Source organism: Triturus cristatus, chromosome 8 (genome assembly GCF_964204655.1).
Source record: "Triturus cristatus chromosome 8, aTriCri1.1, whole genome shotgun sequence".
NCBI lineage: Eukaryota > Metazoa > Chordata > Amphibia > Caudata > Salamandridae > Triturus > Triturus cristatus.
In genome coordinates this window covers 218,863,688-218,886,081 of record NC_140591.1, presented here as the reverse complement: position 1 = coordinate 218,886,081, position 22,394 = coordinate 218,863,688, and the positions used below count along the sequence as shown (strand labels likewise).

Genomic DNA, 22,394 nt, shown 5'->3' with positions numbered 1-22,394 from the left:
AAAAGGCTTGTGTTTTAAAACTTCATGGGATATAAATTGCACACAGATGATCAATCATGGTAATTAAGAAATTATTTTTAGAACCATTAAATGTGAACTGTAACTAGTCCAAGCATGTTTTTATTTTTAAGGGACCATTTCTCCCTTTTCCGTCTTCATACTGCTTTTCAAAAAAAGGTTTTTGGTTTGTCATTTATAAAAACAGAAGGGTTCAGGTCTTACAAGCAATATTCTGCTTAGGCCGCATGTGGAGAGCAGGGCACGTGCACACTCCGGTACGGATGACAGCACTAGGTCAGGTGTAACATGAAAACGAAGTACAGAACTCCCAAGATCGCTTTTAGGTGACCTCAAGACGCCACAATGTACTAAAGAAACAGCCCATGGGAAATAAAATGCAATCGTTAAGACAAAAACACAGTCATGTAGATAAGAACCGGAGTATGTGCAAAACAAGAGGGGTTCGGTTTAAAATACACTTGTGTCACTGCTAAACAATTCCCAAGCAGGCCTCTGCAACAGGTTATGAAATAATTGCATAACATTATAAGGTGAATGCAGAGCCCGCACACTGCCCAGTGCCCAGATGAACAGAAGGGCCCCTGCACACATTTGTTTTCAGAATTTGCTGTCACGGAGAGCTACTATATAGATACTGAACACGTGAGCTGTGCTGAATTAAGTTCGCTAGAAGAAACCAAGAGAACCCGTTTACTAAATAGATTAATTCAGTCTAAAAACAAAGCTTCATTGGCACAACTTAGGTTAATAGCTTAGAGTAGACAATTGTGACAAATTAGGCCTCTGCCTTTACAACAATGGAATAAGACACCTACACTGTATTCGCATGTCTTGTAAAAAAAAAAAAACAACTCTGCCACACACGCTCGTTACATGTTGATAGAGAGCGCACAACGGGAACGTCCTACCACACATAAATCAAGGACAATTTGCAATTAAAGACATTTTTACTTTTTAAGGAATGCTACAAATTGAAGACATTTTGCATTCTGATTGAACGATGCCACTCCAGTAAGCAAAAACATAGCTGGGACTGCACAGCAGAGGGTTTCGCTGTGAATAAGCAGCACAACCTTTACTATTTAGTCCAAAAAACTCAGGTCACAAACTGGCACTGAATTTATTAGAACCGGAAGCACTGGCAGCGCGCTAGCACTATTTATCAAATGTAAAGTACACTTTGTAGAAAACTGATACCTCACTGAGGCGCAACTTACTATGTGAGTTGACTCGAGGAGCGGTAATTGTACGGGCCGGACCTCGCCGCAATGACTACCTCTGCAATAAACATCGGCATAATTGTGTGGCTCGAAGCAGCTGCACAGGCGGGGCTGGTGTGCTTCTAGGCTGCTGAGGAGCAACTCCAGAGGCCGCCGCCGGTCAGGACCCTCAAGTGTTTGACGGAGATAATAAAATACCCACGGCACAGAACTCTGTCAAGGCGCCGCTCCCATTACCACCCCTGTAGCCTGACACTAGTTTATTCAGATTGCAGTCAGTCTGTTCACCACTTGTGCTGCAGCATCAGGAACCAACAGCCATGATTCATCACGCTGCTGCCCTCGTCGGGTAAATCTGTTACAACGCCAAGACTGTGCCGGGGAGCTCAGAAAGACATGCGATTGCGAAAGGTTTTTTTTTTTTGCAACTTGCAAGTGCGCATGCGTGGTGAAATACGCATTCGCCTGATGCGTGATACTTGCCAGGACTGTTTTTCCTGTTTTTGTATCAATTTCACAGAGAAGCAAAAAAACGAAAGGAGCAAAGAAAAGGTAATGCCTGGCTGTTCGTAATGATTGTCTCTCTCTGACACACTCAGGGGTCTGTTCCACATGGCCAAATTGGCCCCAGCAATAGAACCGGCCCCCTGTCACAAAACCGGTCCCCACCCCTCCAGTCTAAGCCCTCACGGCGCCGGACGGATGGATCCTCACGGCCAGACGACAGCAAAAAAATGGCGGATGGAAGCTTCGAAATTTCTTCGGATTCGGGGGCGTGTTCCTGCTGTTCGAGAAAGGGCGTGGCTAAAAAGTGGAAAGAACAGCACGGAACACGCCCCCGAATCTGAAAAAGACGGAGCCTATTTGGAGGGACGGCTCTCTCCTCCAATGGCTGGCCTCTGTTTAGGAAGCCAGCCAATGGAGGAGAGCCAAAAAGAGAGGCGGGCTAAAGAGCCACTCTCAGAAACATAAGATCTCCGGACTTCCGGTTCTGCCTTCGGCAGACCGGATGGTCCCTCGACCTAAAAAGTAGTATCAGAACAAAAGTTCTCCATCCTCAGTCTACATGTTAGTGAGGCTAATATGATCTATCAAAGATTATTGCCGGGACTGTCATTGCTTACTTTGGGTTGTATGAAGGACCCATGCATGCTATTACCACGCATGCCAGCTCAGCGCGGTCTTAACCACACATATACCTTTACCACACTATATATATATATATATATATATATATATATATATATATATATATATATATATATATATATATATATATATATATATATATATATATATATATATATATATATATATATATTTTTCATCCTCCTGTTCTATATATATATATATATATATATATATATATATATATTTTTTTTTACCAGTCTTTCTCCCTCCAACAGGAAAAAAGTGTGAGCATGCTCCGGGGGACTTAAAAGCGGCTTTATTTGTTGACAATGCACAAGCATAAAAAGGGTCCCTGAAACACTTGGCAGACGCGTTTCTTCCTTCAAATGGATTCCTCAGTGCCTGTTTCAGTTGTATCCTTGTCAGGGGTCCATTACTGTGGTGTTTTATCAGCTGTGACCACTCCCAGTCACGTGATCACGCCCCTCCTCTGCCTCACAGGTGCGAAGCTCCTTGTGCTGTGCCTGCTCCCCCACTGCATGCTGGTCATCATAGTTCGCCGCAGGGACCCATGCAGTGAAGGGACCCACTGAACAGCAAGTGATGCTTCCAACTCCGGTTGGTCGGCGTTCCACAGCCGCTGCAGTGCGGAAGGCAGGTAACAAAGTCCTCTTAGGTCCCCCTTATCAGGCAGATAAATACTGCCTCCTCTCTCCCCATGCGCAAGCATAAAAAGGGTCCCTGAAACACTTGGCAGACGCGTATCTTCCTTCAAATGGATTCCTCAGTGCCTGTTTCAGTTGTATCCTTGTCAGGGGTCCATTACTGTGGTGTTTTATCAGCTGGAACACTCCCATATATATGTGTATATATATATATATGTGTGTGTATATATATATATATATATATATATATATATATATATTCACTTAAAAAACCATAGGTTTCACACATGTTATAGTTAGTAGGACATTTCACTCGTGAAAAACCAATGAAATTCCCCCGTTATAGTTAGTGCAGGCAACTATAACTCACGCGACCGCAATCCTCTGCTGATGACGTCAGATATTACATCACTGTATTTAGACACTTATTTACCCATGTCTTCTTCCATTAATTTTTAGCTATACATATATTACAAATATTTTTTTTTCAGAAAAACACATATGTCATCAGTGATGTAATATCTGACGTCATCAGCAGAGGATTGCGGTCGCGTGAGTTATAGTTGCCTGCACTAACTATAACGGGGGAATTTCATTGGTTTTTCACGAGTGAAATGTCCTACTAACTATAACATGTGTGAAACCTATGGTTTTTTAAGTGAATTTGCAAGGTTTTTTAAATGCTAATTCCTAACTATAACGTGTGTGAAACCTATGGTTTTTTCAGTGAATTTGTACGGTTTTTTAAATGCTAAGTTATGTATTTTTTTTTTGTAATTTTTATGCCGTGCGCGCACGGTACGCGTAGTCGCGGAATCGTTACGTGAAGTTCGCGGAATTTTTCCGTTTACGCCGTGCGCGTACGCTACGCGCATTCGGCGATTTTTCGAAAAAAAATTACAATTAATTTTTGCCCTTGGGGGTCCTTCTGGGACCCCCTGACAAAGGCTAGGGGGTCAGGAACTGTCCACCCTGCCCCCTTTTCACGTTCTCCACTTTTGTTTTTCACCCCCTCAGACTGCGAGAGACAAAATGGCGGCCGACACTTCCTGGTTTCGACCGATTCGAATGTTTACTAAGATCTAACAACCAATCAGAATCGCGCTCGCGCACGGCGGTGTGCGCGTACGGTAAGCTTACGGTACGCGCTCGGAGCGCGCCTATAGATATATATATTGATTTAAATGCTATTTTCTCAGGAAATACTGAACAGATTTACACGAGACCTTCAAAAGGCACATCCCTGACCTGAGGGCTACCTCTCTGGCAAATTTCAAGTAATTCTGTTCAGCCGTTCGGGCTGTAGCTCGGACTAAAGGTCCTATGGAAAAATGCATGGGGAAAACGCGTTTTGGGACCCCCCCTTTTTCTCAGCCCCCGCTTGACGAATCCCCCCAAGACTTTCAGGGAAGGAGCGGAGCGCCCCACATATTTGGAGAATTTCGCGAGGATTTGTCAATCGGCGCCAATGTTATTCCAAATAGAATGTTGCGGATTTCCTATGGAAACACGGTCCTAACTATAACTATCTACTGGCGACCGCCAGTATATATATATATATATATATATATATATATATATATATATATATATATATATATATATATATATATATATATATATATATATATATATATATATATATATATATATATATATATATATATATATATATATATATATATATATATATATATATATATATATATATAATAATATCTATACACACACACCAAACCCACCCTAAAAATTCCCTTGCCGCCCCAAAACCCAGACTCATCCTAAAAAGTATTCCCTTACCACATAAAACAGTCCCTTCTCACCCAAAAACCCAAACCCGCCCTAAAAATTCCCTTCCCACCCTAAAACCTAAAAATTCCCTTGCCACACAAAAATTGAAAGCCACTGTAAACCCTAAAAATTCCCTTACCGTCCAAAAACCCAAACAAACCCTAAACATTCCTACAACTCTAAAACGATTCCCCTTACTTTGTGTTAAAAAAAACATGCAGGGTTCCAACGTTTTCCTAGGAGTCCGCTGTCGAATGCAACGTTTGCATCAAATGAAAGTGGACTACTTTTGATTTGCCTCAAGACTCTTTCCTTCATGTTCTACAGATTCCATCTCTTAATCTCACTCTTGCATATTCTTTTTATTAATCCTTGCTTTCTCCCTCTGTCATTATTTTCATATGTTTCTATTCTCCCTCAAGTCTCCCTCTTCTGCCCTTTTCTCTTTCTCTTTCTCTCAGCATATAGGTCTGGGTCCCCAAATATGAGTAAAGAGCCCACCAATTGCATCCGCCTGCACAAACTGACCTCTGGGTGTAGTTGTGATCACATTGGCACCCCGTAATCAACATGATTTGACACTTTAAATGCTGGAACACCGCATTGACCAGCCGGTCATCATGAATATGTCAAATTGGTATGGCCCTTGCCCCGCAGCGTTTAGCACCCTAACCAGTTACTTGTCTCCCCCTATCGATTGTTTGGACTGGAAACCGGAGAACTCCGCACAAAAAAAGATGGGCCTGCCCTATCTTTAAATATGCCGAGCTCTCCGCCCCACTGCGAAGTCTCTGAAGCGGTAAACTTACTTTTTTAAATCGTAGTTTGTGAGTACAAAACAAGTAAACTCACACAGAAGTGCACGTTTACATTTGTGATTAGGCTCCGCGTTTCCTTTCAGTCATCGGGTAACAGTACATTTAGTGACTGTAAACAAGAATACCTTCAAATATTATCAGTTATTATCCTGCATAATGTAAGAACCATCTTCTTCATTTACACAGAACCGGGAATTGGTGAAACTGGATGAAATCTTTGCAACTGATTATCATGTCACCTATCAGCCTTTCTCATTAAGAGTAGGTTGGTACAATACATATGAGATAAAGTACCCCCAGCCATAAAATATAAGGATATTGCAAGTCACCAAAGAGTTCCATTATAAAGTCATGGAACTCTGAGGTGACATTCACTATACTTAAAATGTACTTCAGAGGGTATTTTATTCCTTATAATACTTGGTCGCACCCATCACCCTCTTTTCTCAAACTGCCTAAATCGTTCGATTCTCTTTCATGTGAAATAAATAATGTTGGAGACATGAAGAAAAAAAAAAAGCAGAATCTTGTGCGAAACACATCAAAAGGCAATTAGTAATTTGTTGAAGAAAGACATTCAGATCAGTTTAATGTAACTGATTTAAAAATATGATGAGGCTTAAGATGTGTAGCTAACTGCATTGACATCAGATTCTAAGTGAAATCACCTATATTGCTCAGAAATAAACATGTTCCCATAAATTTCTCTATTCTGTTCATCACTGTTTTTTTTTCTTTAAAACAAAAAAAATACCAGAAGAATGAAAAGCCTTTTGCCATTCTCAGTGGTTTGTTTAGTAGGCTCTGGGACCTGGCTGTCACTTTGGCTGCAGGCTCCAGCAGCAAGCATTGTAATATCAGAAGTCAACAGTCCTAGCTTATTACAGTTGAACAGCTACTCCATTTTTTTCTTTTTTTACAGCTTATCAGAGATGTCACAGGTCACCGGTAATAAGGGAAATTCGCGACGTGTTTCTACGCACTGATTTCAGGCTTCCATTATTGTTATATCCCGCCAGCATGCCATGTGCACATTCACTTGGCACTTCTCACTTCCAGCACCTGGTCACTAGGTACCAGTGGTTAATTTGTAAAATAAAAAGTGCCGGGGCTCTCCTCAGGATGCAGCGCTAACAGGAGAAATGTGCTGGTGCAAACTGCCTCCTGCCTAGAGTCCCGGCACTTATTAACCTGGAGAGGACTTGACCTAATGGGTAGAGCTGCAGATTTCGGAACTGGAGAACCCAGTTCAAGTCTCGGAGTGGCTCAACATCCTGTGAGTCTGAGGAAAATCATATGCGTTCTAAATAAGTGTGTCCTTAACCGGTGATAAAAGCACCAGTGCCGAGAATTAGGTGCCGGTGCTGAGCACCGGAAAGCACTGGCTCAAATTAAGCACTGCTAGGTACTCTAGGAATATCCAGCCACAGTCCCTTGTGATGTTTAATTTCACCCCAATAGTTGACATCTTTTTGCTTGTACCTGTGCGCCAAGTGACATACTACTGGATTTATATAGGGGGCTATCCAGCGAATTATGTCACAGTATGTCTCCTAATCCTACCAGGCATCATTAAGCAAAACATGCTGGAATGCTTGTTGTGGCTGATTGTTGGAGATGCAAGAGCGAGGATATTTTTGGTCTGGCCTAGAGACAACTTTAGTTGGTTTGGCAGCCTCATGTAATCAAAACAATTCATAGATTATGTATTTTTCTAATCTGTAAAAACATAGAGGGTACTTGGATTATCCCATTTCGATTTCTCTGTTTTATCTCTCGTTCACATTCTGCTTACACCCCTTTACATCCCCCCCCCCCCCCAGCATGTAGAATGGGCCAATGGATCAGCTGACTTCAGCCACTAGCGTTCGTGCACTTTGACTGCATTTTTACCTGGTCACGTGCTCTTCTGTGCCATAGCAGATGGCCCACTTCTTTACTTTGCCATTGCTTTTTTCTTTCCTTTAATTTTTCTTTTTATTAGTTATCTTTGCATGTTTAAACTGTGTATTCAGGTTACAGTAACCCAAAGCCAATAGTACCTTTTATTTGTGCTAGTAAAAGTCATTTTGTTCAGTGATGTAAATTAAACTAATAATAGGTTCTAGTGTGCTACCAAGTAGGAAGCACCTGTGCTGTTCTCTTATAATTATAAAATGTTTTGATGCAAACATATTTTCTTTTTCTTCATTATTTTGGGGAATATGCTTGCCATAAACGATTAGAAACAAATATAAATATTGCACCATCTTCTTTAGGGCAGGCCTGTTGGCTTTGACGATGATTATTTCTAATTCCTCGGTTGGCCTGAAGTGTTTACGTCTATGCTTTTAAAAGAAGATGGTGCTAACAATACTGTTCTTGTACTTCAAAGATGCTGCAGCATACAAGAATTGGCATGGATTCACAATAGCTTTTCTCAATGATTGAGTTAAGATACTTACCCAGAACAGTCATTTTAAGGTGTGACAGCCAAAACCTTTTGAATTTATTAAAGTTATATGCTAATTATGGCATCCCTTTTCATACACTGGTTTATTATTGTCATTCATGTTTTTCTTCTGCCCACTTCAGCAGGGGGCATTTGGTCAGCCTCCTTCAGCCATTGGCTACGTTCACTGACATTTCACAAAGAGCACATCTACACAGTCAACATAGTTTTCTTAAGTGCCTGGTGCTACTATGTTATGTGTTTTTTAAAGCACACTATTACACAAAGAGGGTATCCTGACTGAGCAGGTGTATATGCCTTGCTATGTTTGTTAATTGAAAAGGCAGGTCTTCCGCTTCTTGCAGAATTAGTCAGGAAGAGGAGTGTTAGAAATGGGGTTCCTGGTTGTCTGAGTATGCACCTTGTACAAGCAGGAACCTCCACTCTAGTCAGGGCATGCAAGATACACACTGAAAGAAAACCTGTGCTCACCCTCTGGTAGCTTGGCATAGAGCAGTCAGGTTTATCTCAAGAGGCAATGTGTGAAGTATTTGTGCAACACAGGCACAGTAACACAATGAAAACACCACACAAATACTTCTCGCAGGGCTAAAAAAACAGATTATTATTTTATGAGTAAAACAAGGCCAACATGACAAAAATCTAATAAGTAGTGCTTACTTGAGATTATGCTGGACCGGGGTAAATCCAAAGTTCAGGTTGACCGCGATCGAGGGCAGGCTGCCTACAGGACTCTCACATGGACTCTCCATGGATGGAGCAAGGATCGACGTCGAAGACTGAGTTCGGTTCAGATCCGCGCAGGCTTCGTCTGTGAACTCCTTTATGGTGCAGGCACTGCATCATTTTTGAGCAGCGCTGTCATCCTAGTCAAGCTGCACAGTCTGTCGAAGCGATGTCTTCGATCAGCTTCTGCATCCGTGTCGAAGGGCAATACTATGATTCTGATCAGCTCAAAGTTGTTACTGTGTCGATATCAATGGTTTTGTACAGCAGAGGTCACCCACATATGGCAGTGTCCAGGTGCTGCTGCATTGTTGAAGGAAGCCTTTGATGGCCCTGAGACTTCAGAACAGCAGGCAAGCCAGATCTCGCGGAGAGTGGGTCCTTGGATGCCAATGTCGGATAGGTGCCTGAAGATGATAGATTGAGAAATTGTGTCAAATGCTGCAGAGAGGGCCAGGAGAATGAGCGCTGCCATGTCTCCTCTGTCTAGGATCATGCATATGTCTGTGGCAACAATGATTTCTGGTTCTGTACTGTGGTTGTGCCTGAATACAGACTGAATGGCGTCAAAGTGCTGGTGGTTGCTGAGGTAGTCATAGGTGTTGGTTGATTTGTTTCTCTAAGACCTTTGCTGCATATGGTAGGGGGGAGATGGGTCTGTAGTTGGAAAGTGTGGCTGGTTCAGTAGATGGCTTCTTGAGCAGGGGCATGATTGCGGCATGCTTCCAGGAGTCAGTGGAGGCTTTGAGGATGGGTGCTAATGCTTCGCTGATCGGTAGGAGTAATTTGGTGATGGCTTGGTGGGAGTATGCGTCAGCTGGTCCCGGAGTGGACTGTCTTCATGGTAGCAGTGATTTTGATTGTGGTGAAGGTAGATCACGAGGTCAGGGTTCGTTCATCAACCGTGATGGGAAGTTGAATTGTATGGTGACTGGTTTCTGGTTGAGGATCGAAGTTGCTGTATATGGAGGTGATTTTTTTACAGAAGAATTCTGAATGCCTGTTGCAAAGGTCTTGTGAGGTGGTGATGTTGCTGGAGGCGGCAAGCGGTGCTGTGAAATTTTTGATGGCACTATTTTCCTTGGTGGTGCTAGTGCTGGCGTCTGTGATTTGCAACAGCTGTCCCCTTGGTGTTCCATATCTGCTGGTCGTAGCATCTTAGGGCTGATTTGAAGAGGTCTTTGTCTACCGTGTATTGACTTGTCCATTTGTGCTCCAGGTGTTTGCAGTGACCTTTCGTCAGCCTGAGTTTCCTCGGTGTACCAGCTGGCCTGGGGTCGGGCTCTTGCAGTTGAGTTGCATTTGAGGCGAGCCAGGGTGTCGGCCCATATGATAATCCAGCTGTTGAGGTTCTTGATGGCTTTCTGCAAGTTACTGGTGTGCTCAGGCAGGTGCTCGGAGAAGACCGTGGCCCACTCCTCTTCTGATCTGCTGTTCCAGCTGCGGCGGGCGGTTCCAGTGGTGGTATGTTTGTGGTGGTGCGGGATGGGTTGGCTAAAAATGACGAGGGCGTGGTCTGTCCATGGAAGAGTGTGCTTTTAGAGACCAAGAACAGTTCTGACTTGTAGCCAATTTTTTAAAATTTATTATTAAGATGGATGAGAGAGTTGCATAGCTTTTCCAACAATACAATTCTGCAAAAGCTATGACAAAATAACACGGGCATTGACAAAACCAACAGGCTGTTGGCCAATGTGTTGGCTTTGCCAGTGCTGCTTTACTGTTGAGCGAAGACAAATGTGGAACCATACATCTCTCAAGTATGAAAATATGTGCTTCGTAGTTAATGTCACTTACACACTTTAAAATTACCCTGTCAAATTTGCTGATTTCTCCCTGAAGTAGTTAACCTGCTGCCCTTGTTGTCACCACCATTAAAATAGATACATGTATTTCCTTGATGTGAAAGTTATTATAAAGTGAATCCAAATATTTAAAATTTTACTGTACGACTTTTTGTTCTCTATTTAGCATGGCCTTAAACTAAATTGAGAACTAAAGCTTAGCAGTTGGGGGGGGGGGGGGGGGGGAGGGGAGGGGAGGGGGGGGGGGAGTGCAACGTTTGTTAGTGCTGCAACAACCCTGATGGGTCACACTACCAATGTTGTTGTCTTTTTATCTTTATGACTTTGTTAACTTACTGCAGAGAAGATTAATTGGTTTGCATTAGTGTCACATTGTCTAACATTATTTGTAAATTGATGGAAGTTAATAGGATTTTAGCAACCTAAACCCCTGCTCTGTTATCTCATTAGGGCTGTTTATATTGATGAGTGATTGCACCGGTTCCGAATCCATCAGCGCTGCGCGTTTGTTTTTGCCAAGGCATTTTCAGAGAAAAGAATCATAAAATCTGCATGCTTTAATTAGAAACAAGATTACAGGTCATTTTTCGCGAGTTGGTTGGCACGAGAATACAAATGTGTTCATTACTTGAAAGCAATGTCAGAGGGGCGCGCGAGTGCCCTGCCACGCAGCAGGCGAGCTTGCGCAGTCGGCGTGCATTCCGCGCGCGGCCTTGGTTCTTACTTTAAGCCAACATGTGTGTGATTCTGGGGAACACTGACTGACCTTGTTTCTGATCTCACCCTGGTCCCTATAAACCAGGGTGGGCTCAACCATTACAAAACCACAAAACGGTAGTGGTGGTCTAGACAGTCGCACATCAACTCTAAAGTTATGTGTATCTTTGATTTAAATTCCTTATAAATTACGGTGCCCCTCAAGGTTACATAGACATCCCACTACCGAGGATGTTAACTTAACGAGTATTCCTAAGAAACCCGTTATTTCGATCAAATTCTAAAACAGTTATACCTTGGCACTCTAACCGTTAATATACACAAGTTTATTATAATAGTCTGCTACATAAATGGCCAATTAGGGAACCCAGTTCATTAGCTTTTTACATGTATTGTCTCACAGGGAAGAAAGCATCAGATGCGCATGTGTTATGTCAAAAAGAAGAGAGCATCAAATGGGCATATTTTCTATATGACTTTGTGTTTTAATCCAAAGTTTTCAAAACCATGCATAAAGTTTGCAATCAAAACAATCCATAAAATTTAAATACAGTACATAGTAAGGTGGCTAAAGATACATAGAAATATTCTTCACTTGTAGTATTTGTTTTTTGAGCACTGTAAACAAGTACAATTGCCAAAGTGAGGTTCTTATCCTAGAGCCTTCCAAGTAGTGGCAGTTTGGAAGCAGCCAGATCAGCAGACACGTGTTTCGTTACTTTACGTAACTTTCTCAAGGCTGCAATCAAAAGTAATGAGAATGATAGTCACTCAACACTGTATCCGGTATGGATGTCATAGTTTATGAAATCATTCCCTCAATTGTTTTTTGTGAATTAGTCCTGAAAAGAAAATACTCTACAACACTCCACTCTGCAACACTGCACTCTACGCCACTTAACTCTGCATTACTGCGTTCTTTGCCAATGCACTCTGCGTCACCCTACTGTGCATCACTCCACTCTACGCCACAGTACTCTATGCCACTCTACTCTGCACCACTGCACCCTACGCCACTCTACTCTGCACCACTCCACTTTCCTATGCAACACTGATCTACGCCACTGCGTTCTACAATACTGCGTTGTATACTGCTGAATTCTAAGCTGCTGCACTCAGCATCACTTTATTCTGCAACACTCTACGCCAATGCACTCTACACCCGTCTTCTCCACTGTACGCTATGTGACTCCACTCTATGCCACGCCAATACACAACACACTACGCCTCCACTCTACAACACTCTTTGCTGTTCCACTATGACACTCCATGCCACTTTTCTCTACACCACTAACTACTTGGCATACTAAATAGCAGCCACGCTGGTGTTCAAAATTGCAAAAAAACATTTGCAAAACCAATAGCTTTTGCATAGGCGAGACCTATTGGCTTTGCCAATGGTTGTTTGGTAGTTACAGTTATCTGTGATGTAATATACAACCAGGCAGCTTCCTCTCAGAGTGGACTATTGACCTGTGATGCCTTGGGTCATCTCTCTTTGATCTTCTTTTCTTAACAAAGGGCCTGATTACTAACTTGGCGTTACTATCTTGGCGGATGGGATACTCCCTCACAAATGTGAGGATATGCCGTCTGCCGTATTACAAGTTCCATAGTATAAAAGGGAATTATAATTTGGTCGACAGGATATCCATTACGTTTCTAATAGAGTATCCCTGTCCGCCAAGATCGTAATCGGGGGCAAAGTTTTCACTGACATTAGCGCTGTGTATTATGCAGTAATTTGTAAGTGACTTCCAAAGTGGAAGATTAAAAGAAGTCTAACCACAAGGAATGATTTATTATGTTTGTCTTTAAATTATATTGTGCTTAAACTACAAATCCATTTTTTATAAGGTTCCTTTTGTAGATAATTGCTGTAAAAGGTAACCAGGTTTTTTCTTTCTTTTCTTATTTGATTAATCGTTTGGCTTTCCCAGTAGCTGCGGCCGCATCAATGCCACAGAGTGCAAGTGTTATATCTTAAATATTGAATAAATCAAGTTAACAATTTTTATGATGCGCCTCTGCTTACTGGCTCCGAAAAGCCAGTCTATTTTTCAGCTTTTTAATTAACCAAGTACTTTCTCAATTAATTATGTTCCCATATTTCAGATTAGCATGATATTTCTGTTTACATCCTTGCTTAGGAATTCCTTTTTATCTAAAGTCATGAACAAGGAATTATTGAATGTTAATAAAGGAGAGACATTCCTGCACATTTAGTGTCATGATTGCCCGCTCTTTATTTGAAATACCGTGTCAAAGAAGTGAACCATAGGATATTGAAAAGAAGATGATAGCCGCTCCCTATGCTGGGAGTATCCCATGGTGCACTTGTGTTTTTTTATTGTCTGAAAATACAGATCGGCTCGAACACCATTCACAGAGCGCGGGATCGAACACCATTCACAGAGCGCGGCCATATTTTTTAGCATCGCAGTGATGAACTCACACACACTAAGTTATGTTCACTTAGTTTCCACTGTGCTTTAGAGGTGAACGGTATTCACTCCACGGGGTGCCAGGATGGGACTAATTTGATTTTGAGCATTCACATCACGTGGTTTCAGTTGCACCCTGGGTTGTGTCTTCCTGAGTAAGTTGAAACGGACATCGTTTGTTCTATTTTTAGCAACACCCTGTTGAAGGACCACATGGACCGAAATGCATTAAGGCAAAATCATGGAGCTTACCTCACAATGACCATGGGAAATGTCCGCCATTGACGAGCACTGTATAAGTGTTGATTCTGATTTGAATTTCATGTCGACAAGAGTTGAAGTTTTCGTTCAAATATTTGAATTTAGTGAATTTATGTTCTGAATGAATCAGGCGATACATGTGTTTAAATTTTCTTGAACAAATGACAGTGTGGTTCACAAACTCATGCAGTCTGTATTGTCAGACACCATGAGACTACTCCCAGCATAGGGAGCAGCCGTCATTTTCTTGTCGTGTGTACATAGACAGAGCACACTCCATGGCTGTACTATAGTTAATTTCCAAGATTACCAGTTAATTTTAAAAGAGAATTGGAGTGTGCATTTGGGTCAATATATGATAACACTTTCTAAAGTAGCACATTGGAGGTTAATTTCAATAGGCAATGTCCATCAGTGCCTAATTCATGGCTCCCGTTTCCAGCTGTTTAGTCGCGATATCTAGCCTGTTCCTGTCTGGTGATCCCAACCCCATGACCTTGGGATGGCCCTGCTGCTCCCAGCATCTGATCTAAGTGGATCACTGTGCTGCCTCAGACAATCCAGCCTGGATCAACTAGCCCTCCTTACGCAGTGCACAGATTCCCTCCTAGGATAGGTGTGAATGGTGCATTTGAGCTATTGTTGGTCAGATTGAAGCAGAAGCAGTAAGGGAACTCTAATGCACAAAAGCAGTTACTCTCATATGCGCTACACCAGTGGCAACATGTTCACCATGATCAGCAAACCTAAAGACTACCATAGAGGAACCCAGTTAAAGCCCATTTAGTTTATGATGGGAACTGCCATCTTTGACGACAGGATGTCCAGTAATCTTCTGACAAGCAACAGCCTTATTAAAAAAAAAAAAAAAAAGCAGTAGATCTACAACGAGTTTCTTTGCAACAAGTTGGCGGGTCTGACCTGTCCTTCCTCATAAATTCATTTTTTCAAAGACACCTGGTGCTCCCCTGAACCTGTATGTGAGTGATACCTGTGAAAAACATGCTGGGAGGGGGTCCCAAACACCATCCCTTTTTCTGGTTCTCAGTGAAGGTTGTCCTCTTCGCTCTTTCTACGCAGGTGCATACCACAAGGGACTTTGGGGAAATTGCTCATTCAGCTTGCCAAATGAAATACAATGTCTGGGTTTGTTGCATCACTACATTAGTCCTCGCATGCTACCAGTTGAAGCCCGACAAAAAGTATATAAAATCATAGGATGCACGGATAGCTTGTTCTACTGGTTGGCAAACAAATACAAGTCTCTCTTTGGAAGGAGAATGGATTAATTTGTTGGGAAGGGGGCAGGAGTGAAAAAGAAAGTGGATGCAAACTGGGTTGTGGCCATGGCTGGCAGTGCATTTGCCAACTAGATGTGAAGTGGAGGAAGTCTCTTTGCTAGGAAGGAGATGGTTGTGGTGTAAATTCCTAGAGGCTTTGGGATTAAATGGGTTGTGGCTGCAAACTATATTGGGGTTGAGATTTTAGAGACTGGGCAAACTTGTATGGATTCTGGAGACACATCTTTGGGATGCAGAGTTAAGGTGACTTCAAGATCTGATGCCAATGGCTTTCTGGCAGTATGCCACTGCCCAGTCTTTCTTCCATCACACCATCAGTGATGCCGCAAAAGCTTGCTTTGCATATAAGATGATGTGTAAATAACTGTCTGTTATGATAGAATACATTATCACTTTCCCAACTAATTGGGTTGTGTCCAAGGTTCCAGTTTATGATGTGGCGACCCAAGGCATCACCCTAACGGGCATTTGATAATTGCTGCCCAGGTGGTGGATAATGATCCAATCTTGTATGCCTGACCAGTGGGGGTGACTTTTCAGACTAGTTCTGTAGTTTTTTTTACCTGCTATGTTCTATTTCTTGGCCAGGATAAGTTCCCATCATCGATTGGAATGTTTGGAACTGGTCACAAGGCCCCATATGCTGAAAAAGATCGAAGTGCATCTAGTGTCACATGTGTCATGTTTGTCTTCAAGCAAAAATTTGTGTATGGTCACTCTAGATTTCCACCCTCTGTCCCAGCTATATAGATCACCTTGTTGATAGTGGGCATTATGAGCTCATCGCCATTCGTTAGCTTGCAGGTACCTGGGTGTGAGGCATTGATGCTGTATCCTGAGGAATTTCAGGTCTTGCCAGTTCCGTGCTTGAAACAGTTCATAGGTGGTCGTAATTTTCTCTGGCTTGGGGATCATTTCATTCGCTGAGACTGGATGACGTTTGTCTCAGCGTAGTTATCGATTAGTTCAAGGAGGCTACAGGAACTGGCACTGGTCCTTGCCCACCGGATGGTCGTAATGTACTCTGGTGGCACCTGCTTTCCCTGGCAGCACTTCCTGGATCTAGTTCTAGAAGACTTCAGCAACACTGGTGATGCAGAAACGTTGGCATTTTTGTCACCTAATGGCAACTTGAGTTGAGAATATTGATATGTACCAAGAATCTAGATCTTGCAGAATCTAGTGAGATCCAAAATTGAAGTAAATCTTGGAGAAACTATCTCTCCCTGTTGACTTTAGCCACAAGATCATCTACTGTGGTGGTGTCGTGGCACACTTTTATTGATTTGCTTAATTAGGGAGGTGCATATTTATGCATAGTTTCTTTTTATATGATCTAGCAGTTGGAGATATTGAGGCGGTGAGCCCAGTTACCTTTTCGATGATGCCTGCTTGATCAAGTTCTTCTAGTTCATCTTTGACTTTTTTATGTTAAACGGGTGGCAGTGATACTTCTGTGCGACATGTACTGGTCTTTCCTTTTAAGGAGCCCAATACCTTGTGACATTGTTAAGAATTATTAAAAAATATTACTTGGCTCACAGGTTTGCCTTTGTGCAGGGGCAGCTGAGACATTCTTGTGTTCCTTTCTTCTTAACAAAAATTGCTCCTGGACCACAAACTTCATTACGGCGCGTTGGTAATGAATGCCCCCTTGGCGGGATTGGGCGACATTGTGCTGCATGCATAGATGCTTCCATGGTTGGTAGCAGGTTGGCGAGTTGTTCAAGTCTGTTAACGGTTAGTGTAATCTAACTCTCACAAAGGTACCTATGTTAATGAGCGCTGTTACTGTCTTTCAGAGTATTTTCTCAGGCTTTTCGGTATAACCTTCTCACTTGCACAAAGTTCTTCACCATATCAACGACTTGCATCACTTCACATGTGTTGTCTTGATCCTGCCTTCAATGCATGCTCCTGGCTCGTTGGCTTCATAACCAGGACTTAACCAGGGGAGACCCTGCGGGGATTCGAGTAAGAAGCACAGAAAGGGTCAAAGGGCCATGGTTATAATCTGAGACTTCCAGTAACTTCAGAGTGATTTGTAATTTATCAATAGGTGCAGATGTTTGAGTTTGCCAGAAACTTAGAAGTAGACCTCGGCACTCAAACCAGTTCAATTTTGATTCATACAGAAAGTTTTTTATTCACAAAAATATATATCAAAAAATGTGTTTACTATTAGGTGTACTTTGGCACATCAATCAAATAGATATAAATCATATATTTGAAAACAGACAATGTTGTAGTTGCATTGATGGAAATCTTGATACATTAGTTCTTCCACTTTAGCGATGAACCGGCAGCCAACACGTGTTTCGTTCCCATGGAACTTTTTCAAGGCTTAAAAAGGTATTGGTAGAGTTTTCAAGAATGTTCCATGTGTATTGCAAATCTTCATGCGCGAATATGTTTTACTTTAGTAAGATGTCGATCATTGAAGAAAGAAATTTTCAAGGAAGACCAAGGTCTCCACATAAAGAGTAATTCTCCATGTTTTCGGATGGTAGATAATCTGTAGATAGTAATCTAGTAACAGATGCAACTTGCAATTTTCAGGGGCTTACTACAGCCCGAGCTTCGCTGACTTAATACCTCAGATTACTATCTACAGATTTCTACCATCCGAAAACATGGAGAATTACTCTTTATGTGGAGACCTTGGTCTTCCTTGAAAGCTTTCTTTCTTCAATGATCGACACCTTACTAAAGGAAAACATAGTGAACCACACCTTGGGTAGTGAGGTGTTAATTTTTTACCTTGAGGGGCACCAACACTGTTTAGTCAATCCCAACGCACATAGAGAGTGATGTGCTACCAACTAGACCACTACTACCATTTGTAAATATTGTCTTGTTTGAGTTTGCCATTTGGGACACATGGTAACAGGAGGATAAGCGCTGTAGTTTTTTTTTTTTCTTGATGAATTGTTCGATGCTTTGTGTTGGAAAAATTCAGTGGGAATATGCTTTTATTTAGACACTTATTCGATTAGAAGAATGACTGTTTATGATCCAGTCGTGGTGCAGGGGCATGTGGCACAGCCTGCATACCTCACTTCAGTGTGCTGCACATATAGTAAGTAGTCAGAGCTATTTTGGAATTGTCAGTTTTCTGCGTAGTTATTTTTATTGCTGGAGTTTGGTTTATTAGTAAATTCAACCAACTATTATAAAGTAAAAATAAAAAAAAATAAGGAATACAATCTATTCATATAATAATAAAACAAAAAGAACGCCTGCCCCGTCAGACAGGAGAACATGAATGCTTGGGCGGTTTTTACATGAAGTAAATAAGCAAAAAGAGTTTGTGGCGATCAGAGAGGTCCGTACCATATCACCAGGCAATCATTTCATCTCTCCTTTACCAAAATGACAATATATTGTTTCTACTGGGGATGCCTTCTTTCACTTTTTAACTATTTTTAGCAAGGAGATTGCCTGTTATTGATATTTTTTTTAAAAAACGGGAAAGTCCAGTTGCAGATGCGTCTCGATGGGAGGGAAGCAAGGCAGTACACTCTTGGTGGACAACCAGTCACCATATACTGAGTGCAGCCGAGAGGATGGTGGTTTAAAAACGTGTCACACCCAAGCTGATAGAAACATTAAGCACAACCAGCAACAAATGCAAAACAGGTGCACAAAATGCCTCCCTTTAGGAACAGTAGGAGTAAAGGCATAGTAGTATACAGCAAGAACGACGACTCCCAGAATACAGCTGCAGGACCCTGCAACAAACCTGCGTTGCTTCTACAACCGTACGCAGTATAGTGACCTAAGAACCATAGAAAACAGAATACGTCATACATCGTTTGTAACCACTGAACTGCGCCTTCATCGCAACCACCATTCGTGCTTTTGACTCCTGTAAATGTTTATGCAAGTGTACGCGTCCACACCAGTTCTTCTGTAATAATTGCGCTAAACTAAACCCTGCGGAAATCATGTCTTTACATATGAAGGCAAGACTTGTACTAAAAAAAAAAAGCATGTATAACAAACTCTGCCAAAGCCAATAGATCTGGCCCTGCCAAGTCTGCAATGTTTTTTCGTTTTTTTTGAAACGCCTACAAACTGCAACAAAAAGGTAAAAAGCCCGCTACCAAAATGCACTCCATTTTAGTTACCTGGGCACGTGCAATCAGGCCAAATGCCCTCCTTCACAGTGAAGACCGGCAAGTGGGTTAATCGGTCACCCCACGCTGCACGCTCTGGTGGGAGGAAGCAGAACGTGACTGAAACTTGTACACACGAATGAATGGAGAGGGCTGGCTGAAAGCCCTTGTCTTTATGTATATGTTTTCATTATGAATGTTTTGGAAAGCATAAGGTTGGCGCGCTACTCCTGTCTCTAGGTAAGCCTTGAAGACGTGGTTAAATCTAGAAATAAGCAAACACAAGGAGATGATGGTCGGAGCCCTGAAACTTTTCAGACACACCCCCAGTCGGAGATCTGGGTTGAATCCATCATTGCTCTTTAGCTCACTTCGCCACCTGAAACCGGTCCCAGGATGCTTGTTTCCGGTCTATGGAAGACCTGGCTTGGCAGTTCGGGCTGGACTGTTCCCATGAGGCACAGGGTCAAGACTGATTTGCATATAGCTGGGTCTAAACTGGGGTGGCCTTGTGAGCTAAAGAATGATGATGGATGCAACCCAGATCTGTGACTGTTAGGGTGAACAACCGTCCGTAAATTTCACGGACAGTCCGTAATTTCGTCCGTCTGTCCGTTGCCCGTGAAGGATTCTTTAACGGACGCCATTTGTCCGTAATTTTAACCGTGCACCGGTCGCACCACCCTAAAAGCGGCACAGCTTCCACCCACCTCCCTGCTTGACTCCGATGCTGTACCAAGGCTCAGATACCCAGCAGCATTGGAGAGGCACAGCGGGATGGCAACCCTCACACCTTCAGCCCCGTCATGAGCTGTTAAGAGGTTTTGAAGGTGACTGAGAGGGAGGGGCTGCAACTGCAGGGGCATCTATTCAATGCAAACAGCCCTGAGTGGGTCATGTCTCTGCGATTTAGAGGGGCCTCGCACTGTTTGCTCTTGATACTTGCACAATTGTCACTATTGCCTCATGTAACGTACCGTTTGATTTTGTAACATGCTCACTTATGTATCATTACTGCTCCTATTGTGAAGCGCTCCGACACCTTCGGGTAAAGTCCGCGCTATATAAAAACGCAATAAATAAATAAATAAATTAATTAATTAATTCCCTTTCTGCCCAGGGCCCCAAACATCCTAGAACCGGCCCCGATTACACCGAGGCAGCACGCGGTTCTCTTCACAGAGCTTAATTACTGTCACTAAATTGTAAGCAAACCTCGGTTCTTCAAACATGCAGGTTATAATGTAATAAAATAAAGAAATGGCACAATCGCACCCACACTGATTAACAAAGTATGGAGGACAATCCGTTAAATCAGTTCTCTTGGAGTATCTCCTTTAAGTACTGTACATCAGTGTGGGGTGGCAAAACTAACATTTTGGAAAGAGAGCCTGTCTTCTCGTTGTATTGTCCAGGAGGGAGCCCTACCCCCACCCTGGAAGGGCCAAGATGACACCTGAATACTGCATGCCCACCCCTGTGCCCACCCTGGTGGATCCTGTTCCCCCTCTTGTGATGGCTCCTGCCCCCCCCCCCCCCCCAGTGATGGCTCCTGTCCTCCCATGAGGTGGCTCCTGCCCCCGCCCCCCATCCCCGTCTGTGATGGCTCCTGTCCCCCCTGTGATGGATCCGGTCTCTGCCCTGGGTGGCTTCTGCCCCAGTCCTGGAATGGCTCCTGCAGCAAGGGTGAAGTTCTTGATGGGCCTCTTCTCAAAAAGGATCAGCTCAAAATTAATATGGAAAGGTGGGCGAGTGAGTAAGTGAAGGGATGGGTGGATGGCTGGATGAATTAGTGAAAGGGTGCATTAATGATTGAATAGATGGAGAATGAGAGAGGATGGATGGATGGATGGATGGATGGATGGATGGATGGATGGATGGATGGATGGATGGATGGATGGATGGATGGATTGATGAGTGAGTGGAAGGATGGATGAGAGAAAAGGTAAATAGTTGGATGTATGGGTGGAAGGGTAGCTGGATGGGTAAAAGGGTGGATGGATGAGTGAAAGGATGGATGAGTGAAAAAGTGGATGATGAGTGAAAGGATGGATGAGTGAAAAAGTGGATGATGAGTGAGTGGATGGATGAGTGAAATGATGGCTGGATTGATGAATTGATAAGTGCAAGGGTGAATGGATGGACAGATGAGTGAAAGGGTGGATGTAAGAATGGATGAGTGAGTGAAAGGGAGGGTAGATGGACAAAAGGATGAATAGATGAGTGAAGGAGTGAAAGGATAGATGGATGAGAGAAAGAATGGATGAGTGATGGGGTCAATGGATGGATTCATGAGTGGATGAGTAGATGGATGGGTGGATGGATGGAAGGAAGGAAGAAAGGATGGCTAAGTGAAAGGGTCGACGGAGAGAGAAAGGGAAGATGGATGGATGACTGAAAGGGTGGATGGGTGGGTGGAAGGATGGGTGACTGGGTGACTGGATGAGTAAGTGAAAGGATGGCTGGATGGGTAAAAGGCTGGATGGATGAGTGAATGGATGGATGGGTAGAAGAGTGGATGGATGAGTGTACAGATGGATAGGGTGGATGGATGATGTATGGATGAGTGAAAGGATGGATGGATGGATGGGTGAAATGATAGATGGAAGGATACATGATGGATAGGTTTGCAAATGGTTGAATATGTGGGCTTACTTATATACTATTGCGCGACCTCCTATGATGTGTCTGTAAAACTTATCTATTGTCCTGAAGTTTTGTCCTGAATTTTGACCTCCAGTCCTGAATTTTGACCCTTTGTCCTGAATTTTTACACTCACCATCCTGAATTTGCACCAATGCCAGTTGGTCACCCTAGTGACTGTGGATGAGTATCTGCACATTTTCAACGCGCCGTCCATCATGTCCTTGCTTAGATCTAGAAATCCCCTCTCTTGGAAGGGTGACATTGTGCATGCGTACAG

At 42.8% G+C, this 22,394-nt stretch overlaps 1 protein-coding gene across 4 annotated transcripts in view; it reads left to right on the top strand.

The window, feature by feature from the left end:
- Nucleotides 1-22,394, top strand: part of LOC146801864 (uncharacterized) — a 122,809-nt gene that overhangs the window by 32,951 nt on the left and 67,464 nt on the right. The window contains exon 2 of one of the 4 annotated variants that reach the window (XM_085621388.1): nt 10,044-10,288. The exons of the other annotated variants lie outside the window; for them this stretch is intronic. Within the exon in view, the coding sequence (XP_085477514.1) occupies nt 10,154-10,288 (135 nt within the window). The 5' untranslated portion in view covers nt 10,044-10,153. The remainder of the gene's footprint in view (nt 1-10,043; nt 10,289-22,394) is intronic. 4 annotated transcript variants of the gene reach the window in all.